General features: G+C 51.3%; 1 protein-coding gene across 1 annotated transcript; it reads right to left on the bottom strand.

Annotated features, from left to right (window-relative positions):
* Positions 1 to 7,644: 7,644 nt before the first annotated feature.
* Positions 7,645 to 21,154, bottom strand: DMRT3 (doublesex and mab-3 related transcription factor 3). Its single transcript, XM_044264346.1, has 2 exons — positions 20,695 to 21,154; positions 7,645 to 8,612 (listed from the first exon to the last, which is right to left on the bottom strand). The coding sequence occupies exons 1-2, from the start codon at positions 21,152 to 21,154 to the stop codon at positions 7,645 to 7,647; spliced, it is 1,428 nt and encodes a 475-aa protein (XP_044120281.1).
* Positions 21,155 to 24,715: the final 3,561 nt, after the last annotated feature.

The raw sequence follows: 24,715 nt of genomic DNA, 5'->3' as shown, positions 1-24,715 counted from the left end.
AAAACAATTTCTTAAAAATAAATCCCCTATGGGGCGCCCGGGTGGCTCCGTCAGTTAAGCATCTGCCTTCCCTGCAGGTCATGATCTTGGGGTCCTGGAATCGAGCCCCACATCTGCCTTATGCTCAGCGGGGAGCCTGCTTCTCCTGCCCCTTCTGCCCCTCCCCCACCGCTCCTGCATAGTCTCCCTCTCTCTCAGATAAAAATAAAATCTTTAAAACTGAAGAAATAAACAATGAAATAAATAAAACCCTGTGAAGTCTAAGCCCATAGAATGAACCCAAAAGGGTGAGCCCCACATCCACCACTTCCTGGTAATTTTCCCTGGATAACTTACTTCCTTGCTTCCCCATCCATCAAAGGGGGACAGGACTACTACTGACCTGATATGATTATTGAGGGATGAAATGAGCTAACAGATGTTAATCATCATGTAGAAAAACGGCTAGAACAGAGTAAGTACTTTACGAATGATCGCTCCTGAGTCCCTCTTAACTCCCAACTATTTCTGAAAAATATTGGATTCTGGGTAGCATTTTTTGTTTTTTTTTTTTTGAGAGATAGAGAGAGTGCAGGGGGCAGGCAGAGGGAGGGGGAAGGAGAGTATGGGGAGCAAGCAGAGAGAAGGAGAGAGAGATCGTGGGGGGCAGAGGGAGACAGAGAGTATCTCAAGCAGGCTCCACACCCAGCGTGGAGCCCGACGTGGGGCTCAATCTCATGACCCAAGATCATGACCTGAGCTAAAATCAAGAGTCAGGTGCTTAACCAACTGAGCCACCCAGACACCCTCTGTTTTTAATAAATTAATTGGCATTTGGATTGGCTCTAGACATATTTTAAACTAATTAGTAGCATCTAACAGGTACTTTGAATTGTTAATTTGAATAAATCATGTTGGATTGACAATATTTTCTCTATGGGTATAAACACAGATTTTTGGAACACGTTTCTGACATATGTACAGGGGACTCTGGCAAATCAAATAGTCCATTTAAACAGGGAGCTAGACACACATCATGCCCAACTGCCAATTTTTAAAACCCTACACACAATATCTTTAAGACTAAACCACAAGACGCATGTTTCTCGAAGAAGTGGGGTCTGCAGTGAACCTTGGACGTGACCGTATTAGAGAGAGGCAGCCAGGTCGGTTCTCAGAGTGCCCCTGAAGACAGGAAGCTGCATCTCCCCCAGCTTGCTGCCGGCAATTTTCATTCATCAGCTTTGTTTTCCCTACACTGTTGCCCACTCAGGCAGCCCCAAATGACATCTGTCTGCTCAGCTGCTGGTGGCCTGAGCTAATTTCAGAACCAGGACAACCCTTGAGATGTCCTGGGCTCTGAATGGAGGCTGAGATACACGCCAGCAATAGAATAACTCGGCAAAGGCTCATTCTCCTCCCTCTCCAACATTTCCCTTCCTTCCTTCCTTTCTTTCTTTCTTTTTTTTTTTTTTATTTTTTTATTTTTTAAAGATACTGACTTATTTTAGGAGAGGGGAGGGGGAGAGGCAGGGGGAGGGAGTGAGAGAGACTCTCAAGCAGACTCCCGGCTGATCATGGAGTCTGAGGTGGGGCTCGATCCCAGGATCCCGGAGATCATGACCTGAGCTGAAATCAAGAGTCTGATGCTTAACCAACTGAGCCACTCAGGTGCCCCTCACATCTCCCCTTCTAATCTCAAATGCAGGGAGCAGAATTTTCTCACACTTTAAATGACCTCCTAGTTCCTGAACAGGGACAGGCAGAGGGAGATGCCGTGGCAAAGACATCAATAGTGTCCACAGCTAATTCTTTGAATGCTCAGGCTGTTCACTTGCAACTCATTCACTCTTTTCCGTTCTCCTTACTTTTCCCCAGGTGCCTGCTATGCTTGACTCTACCTTCATGCTAAGTAGAGAAAGGAACCTCCCTGATCTGCTCTGGCCAATCAGAAAAGAACATGCAGTCCAGAGCTGAGTCCCCCCCTTGCCCTCTTAGCCAAACTCTCTGGGGCAACACACAATAGGCACAACCACCCATGGCAGCCAACGTCACCGTGTGCTCCCTGGAGGCAGAAGCCAGTGAGGAAGACCAGGGCTGGCTCAGGGAGTCCGGAGTCGCTGGTGAGCCAGAGCCCGTGCAGATCGCCATGGTGGTTCTGGGTCCCAAGTCCTACCCACCAATCCTCCCCCCTGAGAAGACATCCCCCATCTGGTTCCACCCGCGGTAGCTGGGAGAGACTGAGGCTCCTTCTTCTCCCCAAAGAACCTTCCACAGACCTTTGGAATCTTTCATTTACGTTGCAGTGTAGGGGCACCTGGGCAGCAGCATCCAGGTCTTGATCTCAAGGTTGTGAGTTCAAGCCCTGCACTGGGCTCCACACTGGGGGCGGAGCTCACTTTAAAATTGAAGAAGGAGAAAGAGGAGGAGGAGGAGGAACAGGAAGAGGAAGAAGGAGAAGGAGAAGTTGTTGTTGTTGAAGTTGTTGCAGTGTAAGTAAGGAGGAGGTCAGGCTCTAAAACAACCAAGCAGCGACTCAGGTCGTCTGGAGGTATAATTTTTCTGCAACTACTAAATTTACTTTTGGGTCAGTGCAGTGGCTTTGCCCGTGGACATATGAAACTCTTGACACAATCTAACAACCCCACCCACTCTCAGAATCGAATCGCTAAAAAATCTCCATTGTACTTTAGGAAAGCCACGACTCTTTTCATCGCAAATGACACTGTGGGGACACTAAAGGCACCTCACCGAACCGACGACCAGCAAGAGGCAAGATGGCCCCTTGCAAGCCTCTGCCCTCGGAGATTGGACTTCGGGGAGGATGCACTTGGAGACGATTTTTTTTCCGGTAATGACAACATTCGGTCCCGCATAAGAAATGAAATTGAAGCATTGATCTTATTCTTCAAGTAGAGGATGGCTTCAATATGAAAATTAACATATAAATTTAGCATCCATCTTATTTTCAACTCACTTCTGCTGAGTAAATGCGCATATAAAGAATGAACGGCTGAAACAGTACGCCCTGAAATCAAGTCCATTTTTCAAACATGTCAGATCAGAGGCAGCCAGTGCCTATTTTCTGGGAACCCAACAAATGTTCCCAGGGTTCCCCCCTTCCCATTGCCTCCCACCAACCTAGCCACAGGGCCACTTGGGGACCTCGGACAATGAGTCCCGAAAGAGCAGACCCCATAACACATGACTGCTCCGAGGCACACCTCCTCCTCCGGTCCAATCTCTTTCTGTGAATCTTAAATGTTCTCAGGCTCTTAGAAGTCTGCAGTTAAATCCAACAGCCTGGACCAGGGGGTCCAGAATCCCTGCCCCTCTCCCAAGTCCCTGTCACCTGTCCAGGCACTCTGCTATTAATTTCAACCACAGCCACGTACCCAGCTAAGAGATGCCTTGCTTCTAGAAACGTCTGTGCAACTACTTTTGTTTTTCCCATCCTCAAGAGCACTGATTTTTCACAGGAGGGCATTACCTCACACCTGTTAGAATGGCTTTTACCAAATAGACAAGAAAAACTAAGTGCTGGCAAGAATGAGAAAAGAAGGGAGTCCTTGAGCGGCTCCGCTGGTGAAGCGTCTGCCTTTGGCTCAGGTCGTTATCCTGTTATCCCAGGGTCCTGCCTGGGATCAAGCCCCACATCAGGCTGCCTGCTCAGCAGGAAGCTGCTTCTCCCTCTCCCTCTGCCACTCCCCGGACTCATGCTCGCTCTCTCTGAAACAAATGAACAAAATATTTTCAAAAAAATAAAAATAAAATTTTGAAAAACAGAGCCCTAGTGCAACATTAGTAATTTGCAGACTGCTGCAGCGTCTCTGGCAAACAGGCCGGAAACTCCTCACAAAACGAGAAACAGAGCTGCCCTGTGATCCCGCAATGGCCCTTGAGGGTACATTTCTGGAGAAGATGAAGTCAGCATCTCGAATTGCCACTCCCTGTTCCCTGGAGCATTTTTCACAATAGTCAAGACATGGAAACAACCTAAGTGTCCCTCACTAGGCCCAGAGATAAAGCAAATGTCACATACTAACCGAAATACGCCAGTCACACCAGGACAAGGACTGTGGGATCTCGCTTCTACATGGAACCTAAAAACCCAAACTCACAGAACCGGAGTAGAACCATGCTTGCCACGGGATGGGGAGGGAGGGATGGGGACATGTGGGTCAAAGGAAACAAACTTGTAAGATGAGAAAGTTTTGGATATCCAAGTCACTGCATGGTGACTATAGCTACATTGTACACTTGAAAGGTACCAAGAGAACAGATGTTCTCACCACACACCCACACACGCACCCCCCCCCACAAACCTAATTATGTGAGGTTAACTAACCTTCCCGCGGAAATCATTCTGCAACATGTACAGCAGTCAAATTGTCAGCTTGTGAACCCTGAATTTGATACGATGTTGTAGGTCAATTCTATCTTAGTCAAACAGGGAGGGCTCGGGGAGGGAATTATTAATGTTTCTTACAACTCAGAGCTCCAGCTCCCGAGCGAAACCTATTTCCAGGTGTCACTAGTAAACTTGGAATCAGGGCACACCTGAAGGGCGGGCAGCACTGGAGAATCCCGGAGCCTTAAGCGGCAGTCTCCCTGAGGGAAAGGGGAGCGCATTTGTGCTAAGATCAGGTGCTTTGCCCATCAGGGGTTTCCAAAAACAGGCACTTCTGATCCCAAATGTGTCCTTGAGTCCAACATTAACCTTGGCCCTGAAGTTCCTTGAACTCCATGGAGGGCAGGAGTGAAGGACGCGGGCGTTTTGACCTCTCCCTCTGCCCCTTTAAGGCGCATGAACCCGAGAGGAAAACCTAAGGATGGGATGTTCTCCCGTCGCTGTGATTGAAGAAACACCTGGGGAGGACAGTAAAAATGGAGGTGCTGAGGCTCTCCGAGATCCTGAATTCAACATGCAGGGCTCAGGAATCTAAACTAGAAGGGGAAGCCTTGGGGTGCGGGGAGCACACTTGCAGACAAACCTGTAGAAGGTGACTGGCCCACCCACACTCCCATCGTGCGTGAACAAATCATTGAAGACCAGCTTCTGGCCGGTCCTCACTAGCGGGGGAGGCGGGAGGCCTGGTTTCCTGTGGATTAACAAGCCATCCGCCAAGCACCCCAGAAGGAGCTGGCTGACTTGTTTCTCTTGTATGCGAAGGAGCAACTGAGTGCCCCTGGGTTAGGGTCGGAGCAGGGTGGTCTTGGAGAGCTGAGCTAGGATCTGAGAGGGGACTCTGGCAACAGGACAGCGACTGTGGCACGCAGGATCTGAACCGATTTCTCCCATCTGACCCCCGACCACACTTAACCCCCAAAACAAGCAAGTTCTGCTTCAGAAGACTGTACACGGATCGAACATACCTGCACTAGGCTAGGAGGTCGCTGCCTTACAGGTGACCCCACGCTGCGGGCCATTGTCGGGAGTCAGTAAGTTTGGAGATCTGCTGGGGGCGGGGCAATCGCGCTGGAGAGACACTGCACCTTAGGGCGGGGGCTGCTCCATCCGGGGCCTTCACCCTGAAGAAGGAACAGCTGCAGACAGATTTCGTAGCCCCATCGGCTCAAGGGGACCTGCTTCCGCTGTTGCTTGTTAAATGAATGCAGGAAAGCGTTTGAGACGAACACACCTTGGGAAATACGCTCGGCCTGGGTAGGCCCCCGCGAGCCCAGCACCAGGACATAAACTGTCCCAGAACAGGGGTCCAACAGTTTTCTTCTTCAGTCCCTCACTTTCTTCCTTGACACATATGCTAATGTCAAGATACAACCCAAACAACAAGAGTATGTACTTTAGAACTCTCTGGTAGGGACTCATGTCCTTGAAACACATATTAGTCCAATTAACATGAGATTTTTCCCATCAGAGATTCTCATTCCTAAAGTGTTCCATAGAAATAAAGATGAGGGCGCCTGGGTGGCTCAGTGGGTTAAGCCGCTGCCTTCGGCTCGGGTCATGATCTCAGGGTCCTGGGATCGAGTCCCGCATCGGGCTCTCTGCTCGGCAGGGAGCCTGCTTCCTCCTCTCTCTCTGCCTGCCTCTCTGCCTACTTGTGATCTCTGTCTGTCAAATAAATAAATAAAATCTTAAAAAAAAAAAAAAAGAAAGATGAGATGGGGGTTTTTTTTGGTCCTAAGTAGCTTTTGTATCCCTCTGGGACCCCTTCCAGGAGTGGCTGGCAGCTGATAGGAGCTCCTGTCCCCCAGCTGAGGGAGAAACGGGCCAAGAGGACCTGCTGTCCTCCCTTCCAGACTGAAGAGCCCTTCGGACTCCTCTGGCCTTGGGAGCTCTTTCTGCATCCTTACTTCCTTCTCCATCCACCTTTGTAAGTTTATTGTCTGACTTAAGTGGTCATCCTTGCTTTCAGGCACTTTGAAGAACAGACGTAGCAAGAGAAGTGGCTATAGTGGGGCACCACTGAGCATTATTGTTTAAAAACTCTCTTTTTAAAATATCGGATCAAGAATGCAAAAGCTAGTGAGCTCGATTAAAAGCAATCATCGCTCTCACCAAGTGCTTTCTCTGTGTCGGGCACCGTGCTAAGTACGTACGCCTCACGGTGCAAATTGTTTCAGCTTTACTTTTTTTGAATGGGACTCTCCATGATCATCCCTGCTTAGCTTGGACTGACGCAGAGGTGACTCGGGGAAGAGCAGACCAAAAGCATTCTCTTACACATGCGAGGCCCTCACGACGCATCTGCTGGAGCAGTGGGAGGAGTGGAGGGACTGGACTGAGCTCTGTTCTTAAACAGGAAATCCTCTTTCTGAACACAGCCCCCAAACTCTCATTCATATTTCTCAAGAAATGTCCCCATTCAACAGACCCCGGGACCCCCGATCCATGTGCTAGGAAGCAGCTTTTACATCAAATTTCTCTCTTTAGAGATCCTCTTTCCACAAGCAGAAATGACATAAACGAAGATCGTCTCCTTAGTTTATTTTTTTTTTCCTAGAGCCCTCAGCATGCTACATTCACCTGACAAAGCTTAACCTTGTGTTCATTTCACAATACATTTCATGCAGTTCACAGCTGGGATGGGCTTTACACGGACATCACGCATGTTTCAGTTCAGCCATGTGGAAAGAAGAATTCTTAATGGAGTTTGTCTCTGAAAACTGTCCGAGCTTACATAAGCATGTGAGCGGTTCACTCCCTCCTGAAGTGCAGCGTCTCTCTAAAATGCAAGAAGGAATTTTAGCATAAGAATATAAGGTCCATTTGCAACCGAAATCGCTAGCTTCCGTTTTTACAGATCCCGAGGAATCCTCTTTCACAAAACCGCGTTCAAGTATACTGTTTTGTCGGACATTCCGAGTCGAGTTTGGGAGCAAAGCTGGCCCCGTCTTCCCTCCCCAAATAAACCTTGCGCTGGACCCGGCTTTCCCAAGACTGTTCTTAGCATCAGACTCTCTTTGACAATAAACATTCAGCACTAAAGCCACAGAGCAGAGCTATTTGGCATTTTTTCCCCAATGAAGTGCAAGAAATTAAATAAGTTATGCTTTTTATTGCTAAGGTATAGAATCAAGCGCAGTCACTTTGTCAAACAGAGGGAAAGGGTGGACACAGAAGCGGCCTCTCCTGACGGGCCCGGGGTTCGAATGCACAGAAAAGGTCACCTGGTCACGCCGCCCCGCAGGGAGCGGCCTTTAGGAGGACGTGTTGAGTATTCTAGAGTCTGAGGAGTCGGACCTCTCGTCGTAGTCCTCCTCGGCGTAGAGGGGCTGCTTGGCCACGATCGGGCAGCCGTCGTCGGGGATGGAGATGCGGGGGTCCTCGGGGGCGCGCGCGGGGAGGACGGGCGAGCTCCGGAAGACGCCGGCCGAGTTGGCGGGGAAGGGGCCCACGTACTGGGACCGCAGCTGGTACTGCTGCTGCAGGGTCATGGTGTTCCACAGGGTCACGTCGTTGGGCAAAAAGGGGCTCGACTGGTTCCTGGCCAAAGTGTTCCGCAGCATCAGCGGGTAGCGGGGCGGCTGGGGGAAAGGATGCTGCAGGGGCACGGCCAAGGGGTTGGGGACAACGTTACTGGAGTCGGCCGAGAACCTCAGCGTGTCCGGGACCCTGAAGGCCGAGCCCACGGACCACTTGGAGGAGGAGATGGGGTAGGAGCTCAGGCTGTGTTCAAAGATGTGGCCGTTGGAGGGCAGCACCAGCCCCTCGGGCTCGGCGGCCCGGTCCGCGGCGGCCGCGGCGACAGAGGAGCGGCTGGACAGCAGGACCTCCACGGCGCTCACCAGGTCCCCGCCGCAGCCCTTCAGGATGAGCTCCAGCACCGTGGGCTTCTGGGCGGGGAAGATCTTTTTCAACACTTCCAGGGGCGGCCGGTTGGCCTTCAAGCTGAAGGGCAGGGACACGGTCCCCGAGGGGCCCTCGATCAGCAGGTGGTTCTGCTCCCCGTGGTACTTGGGGCTGTCCGGGCGACTCTCCGGGTTGCCTCCGTTTTTCTGCACCGCGTAGCCCCCCTCGTCCACGGACACGATCTCGGGGCTCTCCGGGGTGAAGCAGCCCTTGCTTTTGGCCACATCTGGGGAGCTCCTCTGGTCCGCGTCTTTGTCGCTGAAGGTCTCCGTGTTGTCGGCCGAGCTGCTGTCCCCCAGCCGCTCTTCGGTCAAGTCTGAAAAGCAGAGAACAGCTGGGTTAATCCTGCCCCGGGGTGCACGAAGAGGAACAGGTGCGCTAGGGGAGAGCCGCACACAGGCCGTTGGGAAGGGCGGATGCCACTGGGTGGGTTTCAACACACGGAAGCCTTTCTTTATCTTTCCTTTTCTTTTCCTTCTTTCTTTTTTTCTTTAAGTCATCGCTACACCGAATGTGAAGCTTGAACTCATGACCCTGAGATCAAGAGTCACAGGCTCTAGGACGGAGCCAGGCAGGCACTCCCTGTTCCAAAAGCCTTTAAGAAGAATCCAAACCACCTCGTTGGCCAATGTGGGGAGAGGGGGCAGACTACATAAAAATCTAGAAATTGGAGTGACTTCTCAGACTGATGTGCACAGAGAGGCTTGCCTTGAACACAGGACAGGGATCCGGTACCTATAACCATAAAAGATGTAGCTGTTATAGCAATCACGATCTAAATAGGGACCTCTGCAGGTTTAGGGATCAACACAGCCCAGGGAAGAACGGGAAAATGAGCTCAGGTTTGTCTTCTGGTTCTTTTTCTGCAAACGAGGGGGCTGGTGTTACCCAGGGACGTCAGCAGCGGGTGCAGGATCCTTTATCCATAGAAGGGGATTTTCACATTATAAATCCATTTCCCATAGGCAGATTTTGCATTACACAGGTCTTGTGAACTGGTCCTGTGTTCCTTCGGGTTACCTGGTACAATAACTAATCAGTAGAAGTGCCAGAAAGAGGCCTCTCTTCATTGAAATCTTTCTTACAAAGCCACTCCAGGGAGTGACAGACCTGACTTCCCCGCACCTTGCACTAAGGGTCAAGCAAAACCAGCTGTGAATTCTGAATGGCAGGGTAGGTCACAGGACAGGGAGGAAATGGCTGGAGAGATCTGTCAAATTGAACAGGGGACATGACCCACCCATGAAACAAGGAGCCCATAACTCCAGGACCGTAGGGGTAAAGAGGGAAAACCATTTCATGAACTGTTTTATTAGTAAGGTTCATGGAAAGGATTGAAAGACACCTTCTTGAATTATACCAAAAGTTGGGGGGAAGCGTCCCAAGATTTTTGGAAGATTTGCTGGAAACTAGAACAGCTCCAAATTTAGCATTTTGACCTAAGACATTGCCCCCGCAAAGGGCTGGTATCACAGCGCCAAGCAGGCAGAAGGGGGTAGCCTGGATTTGCTTGCAGTAGGAAATGCCAACAGACCTTTATAATAAAAGGACGTATTCTTTACTGGCACACTAGATGCAAGTAGATTTTTATCCTTTTGAAAACACTGACTGGCTGTCTCTACTCAGAGCCAGTGTAACTGATCTAAAGATGAAAATTATTAATGACCCAGTTGTCAGGTTGTAAACATTTGGTCTGCCTGTGTTTTCTACAGCCCAGCCTGAATGGCTTCCTTGTCGCCTTCTCTGTGGGCACACCTGACTGGCCTTAGAAAGCCAGCGGTGACATCTCATCACTGGGGCTCCAAAAATCTCCCTCCTCCAATGTATTGTTGTTTGTTTCAAAAGCCTTAAACAAAGGCCCATTTAGGAACATTCTTCTAATGTGGGATTTATTTTCAATATGAAGGAAAAACAAAATGTTGATTCTTCACAGAGCAACCGGTGTGTGTCTGGCAACGGTAAATGCATTTTAAAACAGGCTTAAACTCTTATCAGCGCGACCTGCAGTCTTAAGTCTGATATAAATTCACACTTAACCCAAATCGCATTTTAAGTAAACTACCGCTTTTTCCAATACAAGGTCATCCTGCTATGCAGGGGTCATCCTCGGCTCACAGATACAAAGCCAACTTGGCTTTCTGCAACACCTCTGGGACGCGCTCAAGACCTATTTTTGTAAGAGGAGTTTGCCATCTTGCCTCCTGCAACTCCGCAGGACGGGGGACCCTGATGCCATCTCCTCAGTGAACAGGTATTTGTTCTTCATCCAAGAGAGAAAAGCCACAACAAAAAAGCTTCCACACATTCACATTCTAATGGGCAGACCTATCTACGTTATCGGGACTCCTGACCGGTCAGTTCCTCCTAGCGCTTACTCTATTATTAAGCACTGGAAAACGAGTGGACAGGGACCGTGTGTTCACCCAGCACCGGCCTCAACACACGACTGGACTTCGCCCCCCTCCTCAGTGGAGCCTGGGAAAACAAGTCAAAGACGTGCCCCAGGTAAATATTAAACTAAAATTGTGCTTTAAATACTGTGTACCTCTAAGCTTTCTTTACCTAGTCTTATCAGTATCAAGTATTTGCATCCCTGTAATATGCAAGATACTCAGGGAAACAGGAAAAAAAAAGGAGGTGAAAAATACCAGGAAGTCTAAGACTGGTCCCCACCTGGGGGGACGTAGCTCGTTGGGCAGAGGAGATGCACGGACAAGGAGAAGAGCAAACACAGCCAGGAAAGAACTTGCTTCCTATCCAGCAGGATGCGTACTGCACACAAAGGTTCATCGTAGCAACATCCTAGTAGCCAAAGGTGGAGCAACTCAGGTGTCCACGGATGGACAGACGGACAAAGAAAACCTGGTACGTATATACAGTGGAATATTATTTAGTCTCAAAATGGCATGAAATTTTGACCCATGTTATGATGAGGATGAACCCTGAGAATATGCCATGTGAAGTCAGTCAGTCACAAAGGACAATATTCTAGGGTTCCACTTAGACGAGGTCCCTAGAACAGACCAACTCACAGAGACAGGAAGTGGAATGGTTGTCAGCAGGGCCGGGGAAGAGGGACTGGGACTTACCGTGTCACAGGCGTTCAGATAATGAGAAAGTTCTGGAAATGGACAATGGTGGTGGCACAACACCCTGAATGTACTTAGTGCCCTTACACTGTGCCCTTAAAAACAGTTAAGATAGTAAATTTTATGGCATGTATACTTTACCATAATTAAAAACAAGAGAGAGAGAGAAATAGGACACACAGTGTCACCGCAGTGTAAGGGATGGTGACATTTTTTTGGAAAGCAAGAGAAACAACTGGTTCTTCTAGGAAATAAAAGGTACATAAGTACAGCCAGGAAGCTCAAAACCGAGCTGTTTTTTAAATGAGTGAACCTAAAAATGGCTTCCTATGCTAAAAGTTAATTTTTCCCAGGGTATCTGGCCAGCTCAGCCTGTGGAGTACTTGACGCTTGATCTCCAGGTTCAAGCCTCATGTTAAGGGTAGAGTTTACCTTAAAAATAAAATGAAATATAATATGATATGATAATTTTTCCCACCCCGTATGAGCTGCCAAATGGAAAATAAGTTTTCCATTTATGGAAAGTGTGTTGAGGTCTATCACCAAATTCACCGTTTCACAGAACATGCCAGCCTCCAGAAGAAAGTGATTCCAAGAGCAAAGGTTTGGCCAGACAGAAGCTAGAGAATGATGTCCTGGCAAATCGGACACATCCACCATTTTTCCATAATGGCCAAGGATACGCTATCCCAGTCTCCTGGACCCTGGGTGACAGGATGCGGAATCTGACGATGCAAGATTCCACCTTGGTACCTGTGTTCCTGTTCTGCAGAAGAGGCCACAGGACAATCGCATATGGGCCAGCTTGTTCACCAGCTGGGCACCCCCAGCCTGCAAAAAAACCCTGCCTGTCTGATTTTCTTGGTTCTCCGTTGCCCTCCCCCAACCCCACAGTGCCACAGTGGCATGCCGGGAGCAGCACGTGCTTCTGGCTGCTTCTCTGGGAGTGGTGCTGACTCATCCATGCTCTCTTCTCAGGTATCAGTCAGGCTGGCCTCTCCGGCTCCGTGTCCAGGCTAGGGTCACATGGTGAAGAAAGCAAACAGGGTGTCCCAGGAACCAAATCTACAAATTCAGGACATTCCAAGCTCCTGAGCTAAGTACTCTTCATACTACATTCATAGGGAGGACAGAAGACCTTGAAGGAACCAAGGAGTGGGGCACAACCAATGCTCTCCTGCTCAGAATCAGCCCATAAAGTCTTGCCCCAGGCTGTCCGGGGAGCAGGATCCCTGTCCCCTGCCCAGGCTGCTGGGGTTACAAACCTGGGCGTGAGTAGACTAGCCTCTCACCTTGTGCCAAGAATCCTTCCTCACCACCACCATTTCTGAAGGGCAGAGCTTGGAGCCCACGCGATTTTGTGGCACGACCTACTAGTGGTTGACCTGTTGTACCTAAACTAGATGTACTGTACATTATTCTATAAATACAGACTTTCACAAGTAATTATAGAGGGTGGGTTTCGAGCCCAGCGATAAAATGTAATTTAATAACAGGTGTTGCTTTACATCTCTAGGGTTCCCCCCCCCAAAATGAACTTTATAAAATGTTCGTGTTGTCTTGAAACACAAAGGCCTTTCTAGATACAGAAATGTGACACTGCCAACCAACAGAATGAAAAGGGAAATGGTCCCCCAGACACTTTACCTTCTTTCTTCTTGAAACTGACACACTAATTCCTAGAACATACAGAACAAGAATATACTCCAACTGATAACATTTTTACCCCTAGAATATGGGTGCAGAAACCCAGACCTTCTACCCAAAAAGTAGAAAGAAACCAATTTCATGGGAAATTCCAAATCCCCTACTGAAAGTTATACAGTCTGCTGTTTCTCATGTTTAAACATCCAGGAATTTGAAAAATCTTACTACTCACTCTTCAAGTTCATATTTTTCATGATAGAGAAATATTCCTAGCCACCCAGGAACTAAACCCTTCACTCAGGTCAAAGTATGTAAAATAAGGAGATACTTGATTAAGAAGGAAACTTTTTCTATCAACAATAATACTACCAACTTCAGAAAATACATACATCAGCCTGAAGATAGCTACAAGACTTCTTTTTCCCTTTCACTAAAGACTTTAACAAGGGAGAGAAACTTAACACTCACACAAAAGTAACTTCCAATCTAAAACTACAGTTTGCAAAATCTTTCCTCCTTTAGAAGACGTTTTTATGCGAAAATGTAGTCACATACTAAAAAAAAAAAACCTAGGTATTCTTTTCAAATATTTTGGGGAAGCCTACCACATATGTGGAATAAACATACACATAAAAATGGAAAAACTTTCACACTTGAATGTGGTGGGTTTTATCCATTCTATACAATTATATCTGCAAAACCCAGGGGCGCCTGGGTGGCTCAGTGGGGTAAAGCCTTTGCCTTGGGCTCAGGTCATGATCTCAGGGTCCTGGAATTGAGCCCCACATCGGGCTCTCTGCTCAGCAGGGAACCTGCTTCCTTCTCTCTCTGCCTGACTCTCTGCCTTCTTGTGATCTCTGTCAAATAAATAAACAAAATCTTTAAAAAAATATTATCTTGAATGAAAATACAAAAGCATTGGTATAGAGAGGAATGTTTCCTAGTACAAAAGTCACTGAACTTTTTTTTTTTTTTCCTTCTGAAATCATGTCACACAGTTTAGAACATGGATTGTATGTCCTCTACTGTTGACGATCTTTGGGTACACACCTCTAACTGTTCCCTGATGGGTGGTTTTCCAAGCACACAAATCTTACAGCAATGACAGGAAGGAGCCCAAGCAGGACGGTGCTTCTAGAAGAGATGTCAGGATGCTAACCGGAGACACACTTTTTTACATTTTCTGTTATCTTTATCTCACACTGGAAGTGCTGACTCATTAAAAACACCCTGAGTGGCTGAAAATCTTAAGTACAACAGGGAATGAATATCAGTGGAAAATCTTTCTTTTTCTTCCTGGGTTGAGAGGTGGGGGAACTTGTGAAAAGTACACAGTTGTCATGCTTTGCTTTTTAAAAAATCATTAACACGCTTCCTCGGGATGCTTCCTCGGGTGCTTCCTTGGGATCAATATTTGGCGGGGGGAACCTTGGTATAGAAAGGTCAGACCTTAAGGAAATAAGTCTCACAACTGTGGACTTTGTAGGTCTTGCAAAAATTTAGTTTTGACCCCTCTGGTGACTCAGGAGCACTTTTCAAGAAGCAAGAGGAAAATGATCTATAAATCTCCAAGTTTATTCGGAACTGATAAAAATGCAGCTGGCTATTCATTCATCCATCCATTTAACAAAAACCCTTACATCTCTTACTACATGCCCAGGCAATGTATTATGTAAGATGATACAGAGCTGATCAAAACATTGCCTCTTGGTCCCTGAGACACTTACAGTATAAATCTTCTTCTGTAAAAGTTCCACGTTATCTGCGTGGTTGGTCAAATTTTACATTGAAATACAGCCAGTAACTCAAAAGCCAGCAGCTGGGCGGACTAGGGCGTATTCACAGAGTTCAAACTGCTGTAAACATTCCCGCGTAGAGACAATGGTTGCAACAAACACACATAGCGAACTAATAAAAGTACTAAAGGGGGGGAGAGCAGAAGCCTAATCCCAGCTTCATAAAATGTAGTCCTGCCTAGTCGTTGCCGTCCAAAAAAGAAATCAGAGATTCAGTACAGAACTGACCCATTCTGAACGTTCCGTTTTCCATAATACTGGTGAGTCGGTAGTTGATTGTGCTCATTTTTAAAACAGCTGTTTAATGATAAAGTCAAAAGGGAACAAAAACCCACACAGGTTTTCCTTTCCCATTAGTTGCTTTGGAGAAGTCTGCGGCACTCGGACAAGCCTGTGGGACTGGAGAGTGACAGGGTGATCCCAGGGTGAAGGACGGAGGACGACCTGACCGAGCATGCACGGGAGCCCAGTTCGAGACCCACGTGGGACGAGGCATGGCAATCCCGAGACCGGAGGTGCCAGAGCAGGTTAAAAAGCCCAAGAAAGGAGGAAGACAAGAGGGGAGGGAGAGAGGACAGAGGGAGAGGAGAGGCCGGCAAACACAGGAGGAGCTCCAACCTCCACACACGCACCGGTCCGGAAGAGGAGCAACATTTCCAGAAAGGGGCTCCAAGTCCTGCCCAAGCCTTGATTTATGAAGACGAACTCACTCTCTCTCTGTAAAGCCGTTAGCAGAAAGTGCTGACTGGCGGCAGGAAGAATTTCTCATCAGTGCTCTTTGATTGTATTTTGCAAACAAAATGCCTGTTGCTTGGTAACATTTCACTTGAGCCTGACCTTCCCCGAAAGTTATTGCTATCGGATTCGATTTACACTGTCCTCCTGTGATTACTGTAATCTTTTAAACCCGGGAGCTCATCCATCAGGGAGAAGAAAAGTTGGTTGTGTAAGTCCTGAGCCCGGCTATCCGCCAGATTTATAACCCAGAGGAGCGAGCTGGGGTGGGGGGGTTCGCTCCTGGCTGGCAGCCGACCTGCGGTTCCCAGACGAGGACCACGCGCTCCTCTTTCCGGCCAGCCCTGTCCTGGCGCCGCCAGAGGGACAGGAGGGCCCCCACGGACAGCGAGAAGCTGGTGGTCGAACTGGAGCCACCCCACCCCCAAGGGCACCCTTGGGGTGACTGGGGCTGGGGTTGCCGGACAAAACGGCAGGACGCCCAGTTAAATCTGAACTTCAGATGAGTACTGGAAGTTTTTCAGTCGAAGTGTGCCCCGGGCAATAGTGACATCCTATTTTTGGTTTGCCTCAGTGCACGCTTTTGTGGTCGGTCTGGCCGCCACCGAAGCCGCGGCGGCAGCAGGGACGGAGCGGGAAGGGCGCGGAGGGGCCGCCGGCTTCTCCCCGGCGCAGCGCGCAACAACCGGGCCCTGCCCTCGCCGCCCGGTGAGTCTGGAGGGAGCCCGCGGCACCCGAGGCAGCCAGGGAAGGTGCTGGCCTGGGAGCGGGCCCGAGCCGCCGGCTGCAGTGTCCCCGGGACACAGACCGGGTGGTAGGGGACAGCGGCCCAGGGCAGCCGTGCCGCCGCCGCTGCGCACACCTTTCCTGGGGTGCCCGTTCCGCGGCCCTCCGAGAGGAAAGCGCAGGCATGGGTGCCGCGGGGTGGGGGCCTCCTCCCAGACGCTGCCCCGGGGCCCACCGCCTGCAAGTTCATGCCCCCCCCAGCTGTGCGCCCTGCGTCTCCCCACCCACCCACCCCCTTCCTGCACCAGCCTCGGGGAAAGGTTTGCGAGGGGCCAGGAGTAGGGGACCGCTAGATTGTCTGCATTGGGTCGGTGTTCCAGTTTCAGAGGGCAACTGTGAGTCAGGCTCCACGCCCCAGGTCAAGCCATCCTAAATAACCAGAAAACCCCCCCCCCCGCTTTTATTTAAATTCATAACTAGGCTTGATGAATGACTTTGAAGTCTTTCCCACTTTTTTCGTTTTCTTTTAGCCTGTGAGCACCAGAGTTTCCTATTCTGGCCTGGACCAGTGATCCTGCAACAATCACTACACTTGCAGGTGCGTCTGTCTCTTCTTCAAATACATAAATAAATAAATAAATAAATAGAGTAAAATTAAATATTAGGAAGCAGATGGGACAGGACTCAATCAAGCTGGGGCAAAAAAACACAGAGCCAGCATTAAGTTGCTAAGAGGAGTCCAGCAAGAGGTAAAATTATTTAAAGACAGTTTTCCACACTGTCCTTTTCTCCCTACTGTTTGCTCCTCTTCAGGAGAAACGCACAGAAAAGGAGCTCCTTCTATCCTATCTGATCCTGTTCGGTTCCTAACCAATTATGCCGTTTTTTATTTCTTTTTCCTTTAAGAGCATTTCAGAGAACCTGTGCACCTACTCACTGTGTAGACAAATGTAGGAAGACGCTATAGCCACAGGTATTTCCTTGCACAGCCCTTGGGGGACTCAGGACACGCTTCTGGGGGAAAAGCTGGGGTGGGGGAAGGGAGGAGAACACAGGACTGTAACTTAAGCTCCTCACCTTGGTCGCGACCCTTAACTTGCCTCGGCTCTTGAGCCCAGGTCCTGAAAGGCTGGCTTGGCTGGTTGAAGCTGCTGACTCAGATACACTAAGAGCTGAAGAAGGTTCACACTTCCCATGATATTTTCATGAGGGAGGGGGCATGGGGAGAGGGTGAGGAGGACAAAGAGGGAATTTAGGAGAGTAAGTGAGTCAGTGGTACAAAGAAGCTTAAATTAGAATTTGGGGCTCAATCAAAACCGAGTACTATGAGGTCAGTCCTAAACGATAATCAAGGAGCATGGGAAATGCACACCCAGAAGGAAAAAAGAACGCTCCAGTCCGGAACTGGAAGTCATAACGTTAGAGTGTGCAAAGTCTCCTGAAGGCCACGGCCATATTGACAGGGATGCTTAGCGTTCTCCGCTGTTAGATAAAATAACCCCCCTTCCCTTAGAGAATCTGAAGCGGAATTTTGGGATAGAGATTTCTTTCAGCAACACAACTGAACTGTGGTGTGACCGTGTCACTCCCCCAGTGGATGTTTTTCTTCCAGCAGTGCCCAAGAAACATACACTTCTCTAGGGCGGGCGGGTTTCTCAAAGATTTCTGGAGAGGGAGAGACTCCTGCGTTTGTGCACCTGTGTTTGTACCCAGCAGCAGAAAAGCCTCTGTGTCCATAGCTATGCACTCAAGAGGCCCTTTGCAAAAAGAACCAGCGGCATTTTTGGCACAGATAGCACAACAAACACAGGCCTATAATGCACCAGGAGACATGGAGGTGCCTAATGGTCTGTGAACTTAAGTACACGTGGACCTACTATTCTAACAGAGGGTCTCTTAGTTCTCTAAATGCAGAGAGCTACTTGTCCAGGAGTATCCGATAGGCTGCTGGATTCGCATAGTACGTTACTTACAAATACATTACAAGAAGCCTGCAAAAAGGCATGATACAAACAGCAACCGGTCTCCACACTAGACAGTTTTCCCTAACTTAAACCCCAAATGGGCTTCCTCCATATGAAGCAATGCATGGAACGGGTCCATCTGTGGGCTTGCTTTCCTAATGGGATACATTATCTGTGGATTGGTGATCGGCTCCCACCTTTGGATTGCTGATCGGCTGCTTTTTAAAAGCATGGAGCAACGGGGTCAGACCCGTTGAAAGAAGAGAGCAAAAGTTATATAAACGAATGTGCAAAGTATGGAGTCTGAGGAATGAGAAGTTGGAAACTGGGCTTTTAGTTCCTGATGCCTCGGGTGCCCCAAAGCCTGGTCTCCTTTATGATTACTTGTTTTCGATTCGGAAGGCTCAGGCCATCCCCGAAATAATTGGTTTGAAGGAAGAGGGAGTGCACCAAGGCTGGTTTCTCCAGTTGAAATCTGTCTCCCTCTTTGATTCCCCCAAAGCTCACTACCACAGCTGCTACGCTGCCCGCCTTCCTTCCTGCTCTCATGACCCCTCCTCCCCCGGTTGTTTTGGTTTTGCGACTCTTTAGAAGCCTTGAACTCTGGCTATCCCAAAGACCGTTTGAAGACGACAGGGTGTGAAAGAATCCCCTTTGGACAAAGACTCCAGAACCCAATGCCCCTGGGGTGCCCCCCCTTGGGGTGCCCCCCCCCACAGCAGATGGCCACTGCAAAATCCTACCAAGGGGACAGACTCGCTGACTCCTGCTAGGCTGCTGGGGAAACGGAGCCAGGGAAAACTGGAATCGGAAAGGTTAAGAAAAGTTACTTCTGGAACTGAGACACAACCGTCCTGGTTACTTGTCCTAACTTAAAGGAGAAAAGCAAAAAGAATCTTTGAGACCCTTTCTCCCCGCCTCCCCTGCCTCTACGGCAAATGTAGAAATACAAAGAGAGGAGACGGACAAAAGATCGCCAAGGCATGGGGGATGGGGGCCGCGCATTACTCGCACTTATGCTTATAGCCTACTTTGGATTAGATATCCACAAATTCCGAGTTCAGCAAACTGTCCTCCGTCCACTAATGCCCAGTCCTCCTCTTCACATAGATATTCTCAGGGCTTCAAGCCTGCAGAGCGTAAGTGAGCAACAGGACAGCCGACAGACCTGTGCCGGCCCGGCTGCCTATCCCCTTACCCTTATTATCCCCTGAAGGCGTCTCTCCAGAAACCAAGGGCAATGTCTTTTTGGGGGGAAAGGTGGTGTAACCAGAAGCTCTATCAGAGGTCCACACAAGAGGCCTCTGGCCCTTCCAGGGCCTGCACTCGCCAAATTTCACTATAGCCCCTACTCCCCTTCCTGGGAAGATGTGCTTTTTACCTGTGTAGACTTGGTCGTTTCCAAGGGAAACATCAAATACGTGTCCACTGAACTCCAAGAGCCTAAAATCACAGGAGCCCTTGTGCTAGGCAGGACAGCAAGCTAGAGATGCCCCAGGAGGAAAGAGATTCATCCAGGGTCTGTGGCCCAGAGAGAGGAAGCAGATGGAAGCAGGGAAGTGGGGGTGTGAGACCCACCCTCTCCACAGTAGCCCCGCAGAGGAGAGGGAGGTAAGAGAGCCCTTGCTCCCAATCTGCCGCTTGGTAGCAAGAGGCCCGCTTGGCCCGGAGAACTGAGAACCCCTGGAAAAGCTCTGGACAGAGTTGTTCTTCCCTGCCGGATGACAAGTCTCATTTGTACTTCATTAGACCCGAGAGACCGCTGAGGGCAGCCTGAGAAACTGCGTTCAAAGATCTGAGATCTGTAAGAGCTGGGTGCGCCAGATTTGGGGTCCCCCATACCAGCTCAGGAAGCTTTCTGGTCCATTTCACTGAGCTTCTAAATAGGGCTTCCTTCCACACATCACAAGAAGCTGGAAGCCATAGTCCGCGCCTTACTAGAAAGCCTTCGGGTTCACTCCAGCTTCCTGGGGCCAGAGAAGCAGGCCCAGCTCGGACTGGGTCAAACCTTGGCCTAGCTAGAGTGACCTGCCCCTGTCTGTCCCAACCTCCCAAGGCAAGGCCCTCTATGGCCGCAGCCAGAAAAGCCCGGCCGCGCCGTGGGCTGTGTGCCCGCGTGGGTTTTAACTTGGTCGTGCTCCGATCTCTTTAATTACCGGCGGCTGCGGCCACGTTCCCCCGGGGAAGGCGTTTGGCGAGCCCGACGCCCAGTCTCGCCCGCCGTGTGCCTCGCCCGAGTCGCCTTGCCCGCGGGTGCCTGGGCTGTGCCGGCTGCGGGTCCAGCCGAAGGCCGGCCTGCGCCCAGACAGAGAACCGGCTCGGCGAGAGCGGGGCGGTGAGGCCCGACGCTTCCCGCGGGCCTCCCAGCCAAAGCCGCCGCGGCCGCTGCAAAGTTTTCGCCGACGCGCCGCGCCCGGCTCCCGCCCCGCAGACACTCTTACCTGGCTTGGCGAGGGGCGCCTGCAACGCCCCGGCCTGGGGCTCCGCGGCCCAGCGCAGCGCGGCGGCCGCAGCCAGCTCGGCGACGGGCCGCGGTGGCGGCGGCGGCGGCTGAGACGGCTGCGAGGTCGGCGGCGGCTGCGGGGCGGCAGCGGCGTCCCCCGGCGGCGGGGGTCCGGGCAGGGCGCGCAGTGAGTCCGGGATGAGGCTCTCGAGGCTCTCGTTGGCCTGCTGCCGGCGCAGCGCCACCTGCGCGGCCATGACCCGCTGCCGCTCGATGATGAGGATGCACTTCTCGCAGGTGCAGTCCTTGAAGCGGCAGTAGCGCTTGTGGCCCTTGAGCCAGGACAGCACGCCGTGGTTGCGGCAGCGCGCGCACTTGGGCGTGCGCTGCAAGGGCGCCCGCGGCGGCTGCGACACCGGGCCGCCCATGTACAGGTAGGGGGAGCCGTAGCCGTTCATGTCCCGGGCTCCAGGAAGAGCAGGCGGGCTGGCTGCGGCAGCGGGCCAGGGGGCGCTGGACCGCGGGGCAGCGAGGCCGGCTCCGGGGCGCCCGGCGGGCGGAGCGCTGCTCGGTCCCGCAGCCCCGGCGGCCGCGTGCGCTCCGAGACGGCGGGAGGTGCCGCCGCCGTCTTCACGGATCCCCCGGCGCCCGCAGCCTCAGCCTCCCAAGGGTGCTCGGCAACCCCCCGCGCGTCGCGCCTCCGTCAGCGGCTGCCTCGGCCGGCACGTCCTCCCTCGCCGAGGCGCTGCGGCGGCTGCGGAGAGCCGGCGGGAGCTCTGGCTGCGGTCTGAGCCAGCCGGTCTGCAGCTCCCGCGCGCGCAGGCCGGCCGCAGCACCTCCTCCGCCGCCCTCCCCCCACCGCTCCTCCCTCCCCCTGCCCCCCCCAACCCCGGGGTCCCGATCTCCTTGCGTTCCCCACTCTCCACCCCACTCCACGCCTTCCTCCTTCCCTTCCGCTCGCGCCCCCAGAGTCCCCTGCACTTCACCTTCCTTGCCACCTGCAGCCAGGCCCCTCTGGCGGGGGCGCTCACGGCCCCCTGCGCCAAGCTGCTTACGCTTTGCCGTACGGCAGCGCTCCGGGACGCGGCGGTGCCCTCGGGGAGGGTTAGAGGTGGACCAGACGCAGTGAGGGTGGGGTGCCCGTAGGCCAGTGAGGTGGCCGCTCCCCTTCGTCCCCCCCCCACCAGCCCCTCGCCCCGCAGGCCTGCTCTGGCGGCACCCAGCCCGAGGCCGCTTTCAAGCCCACGCCTGGCCGCAGGGAGGGCTCCTCGAGATCCGGAGCCTAGCGGAGCGTGGCGGGTGCGCTCGGGACTTGGCCAGAGCCGAGACGGTTTTAAATTGGGGCGAGTCCGGCCGTGCGGCCGCTGGCGAATAGCATCGGGTTAGGGCGGTTGGATTGGTTCGGGAAATTTTGGTTTCCTTGATTTCCCTTTGCAACATTTTTTTCTCTTTTGCTGCTGTGGAATAAAATGAATGTTGATGAAAACCTGCTGGCCCAAGGATGACCACCCATTTCAAAAAAACAGTCCTCCCTCTCGGGCGTTTGATTCTGTTTCTCTACCCTCCTCCCCAGGTTTTAGTGAAAAACAGCTTCTGTCCTGAAAGGCCCGGAAGTGCTCCTGTGGAAGATTTGCTTAAGAGCCGGGTCTAACCCCTCCGAGAGCGGACGGAGGAGCCACGTTCGCGCCCCGCGAGTTAGCGGATGTGAGGATCCCGGCTCCGCTCTGCCCAGCGGCCACCGTGCCACCAAACCGAGATCTGGAGTCCCCTCACTCAAACCCCCGCAGACTCCGCGACTGAGTTACGGATGCGAGACGGGGCCGTTCTCCCCTCCCCCCAGCCCAGCGTCTTTGGCTGGGACTGGAAGAGCGCCCGCGCTCGCGGGGGCCGCATCACACTTGCTTGAAGCTGTTACCGGCGTGTCTCTGATCTACCAGTACGGGTCTGGCCTAATGCAGACGCCAGCAATGCACCGGGAAGCCTAAGCAAACACAAACACACACAAACACACGCAAGTAAACAAAGAAACAAACAAAAACAGGAGGGTGAGACGGTGCAGGGAGCACAAAAGGGTCCGTGCAAAGCGGGGGGGAGACGGCATTCCCGAGCCTTCTTTCCGCAGGCTCCTGAGAGGACACTGAGCTCATCTCCTGGAGGTCGGGCGAGTCGAATTCGAGGCCAGTCCTCAGCCATGGCCAACCCTTCGCCCGCACAGCGCCCCTCGTCCCCTCGGGGAGGCCGTTTCTCTCTGCACTGCCCTGAAAGCAAACAAGCAACAGGAAAACGTCCCTCTGTGTTTGCTGTGAATTCAAGTAAAGGGTCGCCCCGCGTCCTGGCGGCCAACCCTCCGCCCGTAGGGTGATTCCGGGAAGGGAGGAGGATTATAAAGCGAACTCGGTTGGCGAGTTCCTTTGCGTTTCCCTTGAAGCCCTTAGCCCTCCTTCTTTACAGACTTGTCCTGGAGTGGGGGATCGCTGGATGCTAGCTTGCTGGTGGGGCGTGGGCAGGAAACCCTGATGCTAGAGTACTACCCCTGGGAGGCTTTGCCCCAAAGCTGCGTCAGCACAGACCCCTCGGGCGCCTCTCACCCCATCCCCCACCTCAAGCCCTCTGCTTCCAACCTTCGCTAGGAAAACAAACCCTAAAACACTACAGCTGGAAGGAACTTCATAAACTCTCGGGATTGGAGGCAGAGGTCACCGGAACCCCTGGGGGCCAGGGGCTGGGAAGTGGGATGTTGGCAGTCCCTTCAGGTAAAGACAAGGAGGGTCTAAAATGACACTGAAACCTGGGAACTTTCGCGCGGAAATCTCCGGGTCTCTTGGGAGTGAAGAGACCATGGACCTTTTTTCAGACACGACTCCCAATTTTCTCCAAATGGTCAGGGTAACTAGGGCGTATAAGTAACTTGGGAGTAAAGGATTTTTTTTTTTTTTTTTAGGAAATGAACAGTTCTCAAAACAGATTTTTTTTTGGGGGGGTCATTCCCACTACTAAGGAGACCTCCTTTCCTCCTTCAGTCACCTAGCCACCCCATCCCTTTGCCACTCGAACAGTCCGGCATTATTTGGTCCGGGGCCCCGTTTCACTCCAGTGCACATCGGGGACTGAGACCTAAATACTCATTTGATATAGCGCAATAATCCTTTTCTCATATTTGATGGGAATGTTTTCCATATCCCAGTATTTGACAACATCTCCCTATAGGAACAGGTTTGTATTTATGTTGGTAAAATGTCCCCTGCCTCAAAGTCTATTGTAACCCAACACCTGACAACCCCGAGTCCCATTTCTGTTTGCAGAAAGGGTTTATTCAAGCACATAATGGGATCCCAGCAGAAAGCCTTTCAGAACAAGGGGCTATGGTAAACTTCACCACATGAACTCCGTTTCCAGGGCTATTAAGCTTTTAATTGGAAAATAGCAGAGGAAATTTCAAGGTGACTATAACGTGTTAGCAGTTAGTGCAGAGAAGAAAAGCCCAAGCGGGAATGAATGTAGAAAGCATATGGTCTGAATCACGTTTAGGAGGAGCGGCCTGTTCTCCTAAAGTCCCCGCCACTTACGCACTTATGGGAAAAATCATCAAAGAAATTGGAAAGGGAGGGAGGAGGATTACAAGTAAATGTAACCTCACTCGATTGGATCCACTCATGTGCTGCACTGGGTGGTGCATCCGCTCAAACCACAATTAACTAGGTAGAACTGTGACAGTTATTAACAGCGGAAGGGTGAAAGAGAATGTGCGTATGTCACTCTTTCTCTTGGCGCACAATCTCGTGGTGTGTATATTTAAAAGCTGGGAATGCAGACGCCCTAGCTGAGAAGCCAAGGATGTTCTGACTCCAAGTCCAGGAGTCCTGGGGGATGTTCCTCCCCGCAAAACGAAACAAAACAAAACAACAATAACAACAACAAAAAAAACCAAAACAAAGAAAAAACCCCACTTAATCAAAAGGACAGTTTCACATTGTCCCGGATGTAGAATGCGGCAGGAAATTTTCTGCTTTGCTGGCTTC

This window comes from Neovison vison, chromosome 9, assembly GCF_020171115.1.
Source record: "Neovison vison isolate M4711 chromosome 9, ASM_NN_V1, whole genome shotgun sequence".
Classification (NCBI taxonomy): Eukaryota; Metazoa; Chordata; class Mammalia; order Carnivora; family Mustelidae; genus Neogale; species Neogale vison.
This window is presented reverse-complemented; position numbering and strand designations above follow the sequence as displayed.

Coding starts and splice junctions, on each gene's coding strand:
- DMRT3 (XM_044264346.1), bottom strand. CDS start 21,154: ATGAACGGCTACGGCTCCCCCTACCTGTACATGGGCGGCCCGGTGTCG. Junction 8,613..20,694: donor GGCGCCCCTCGCCAAGCCAG/GTAAGAGTGTCT, acceptor TCTGCTTTTCAG/ACTTGACCGAAGAGCGGCTG.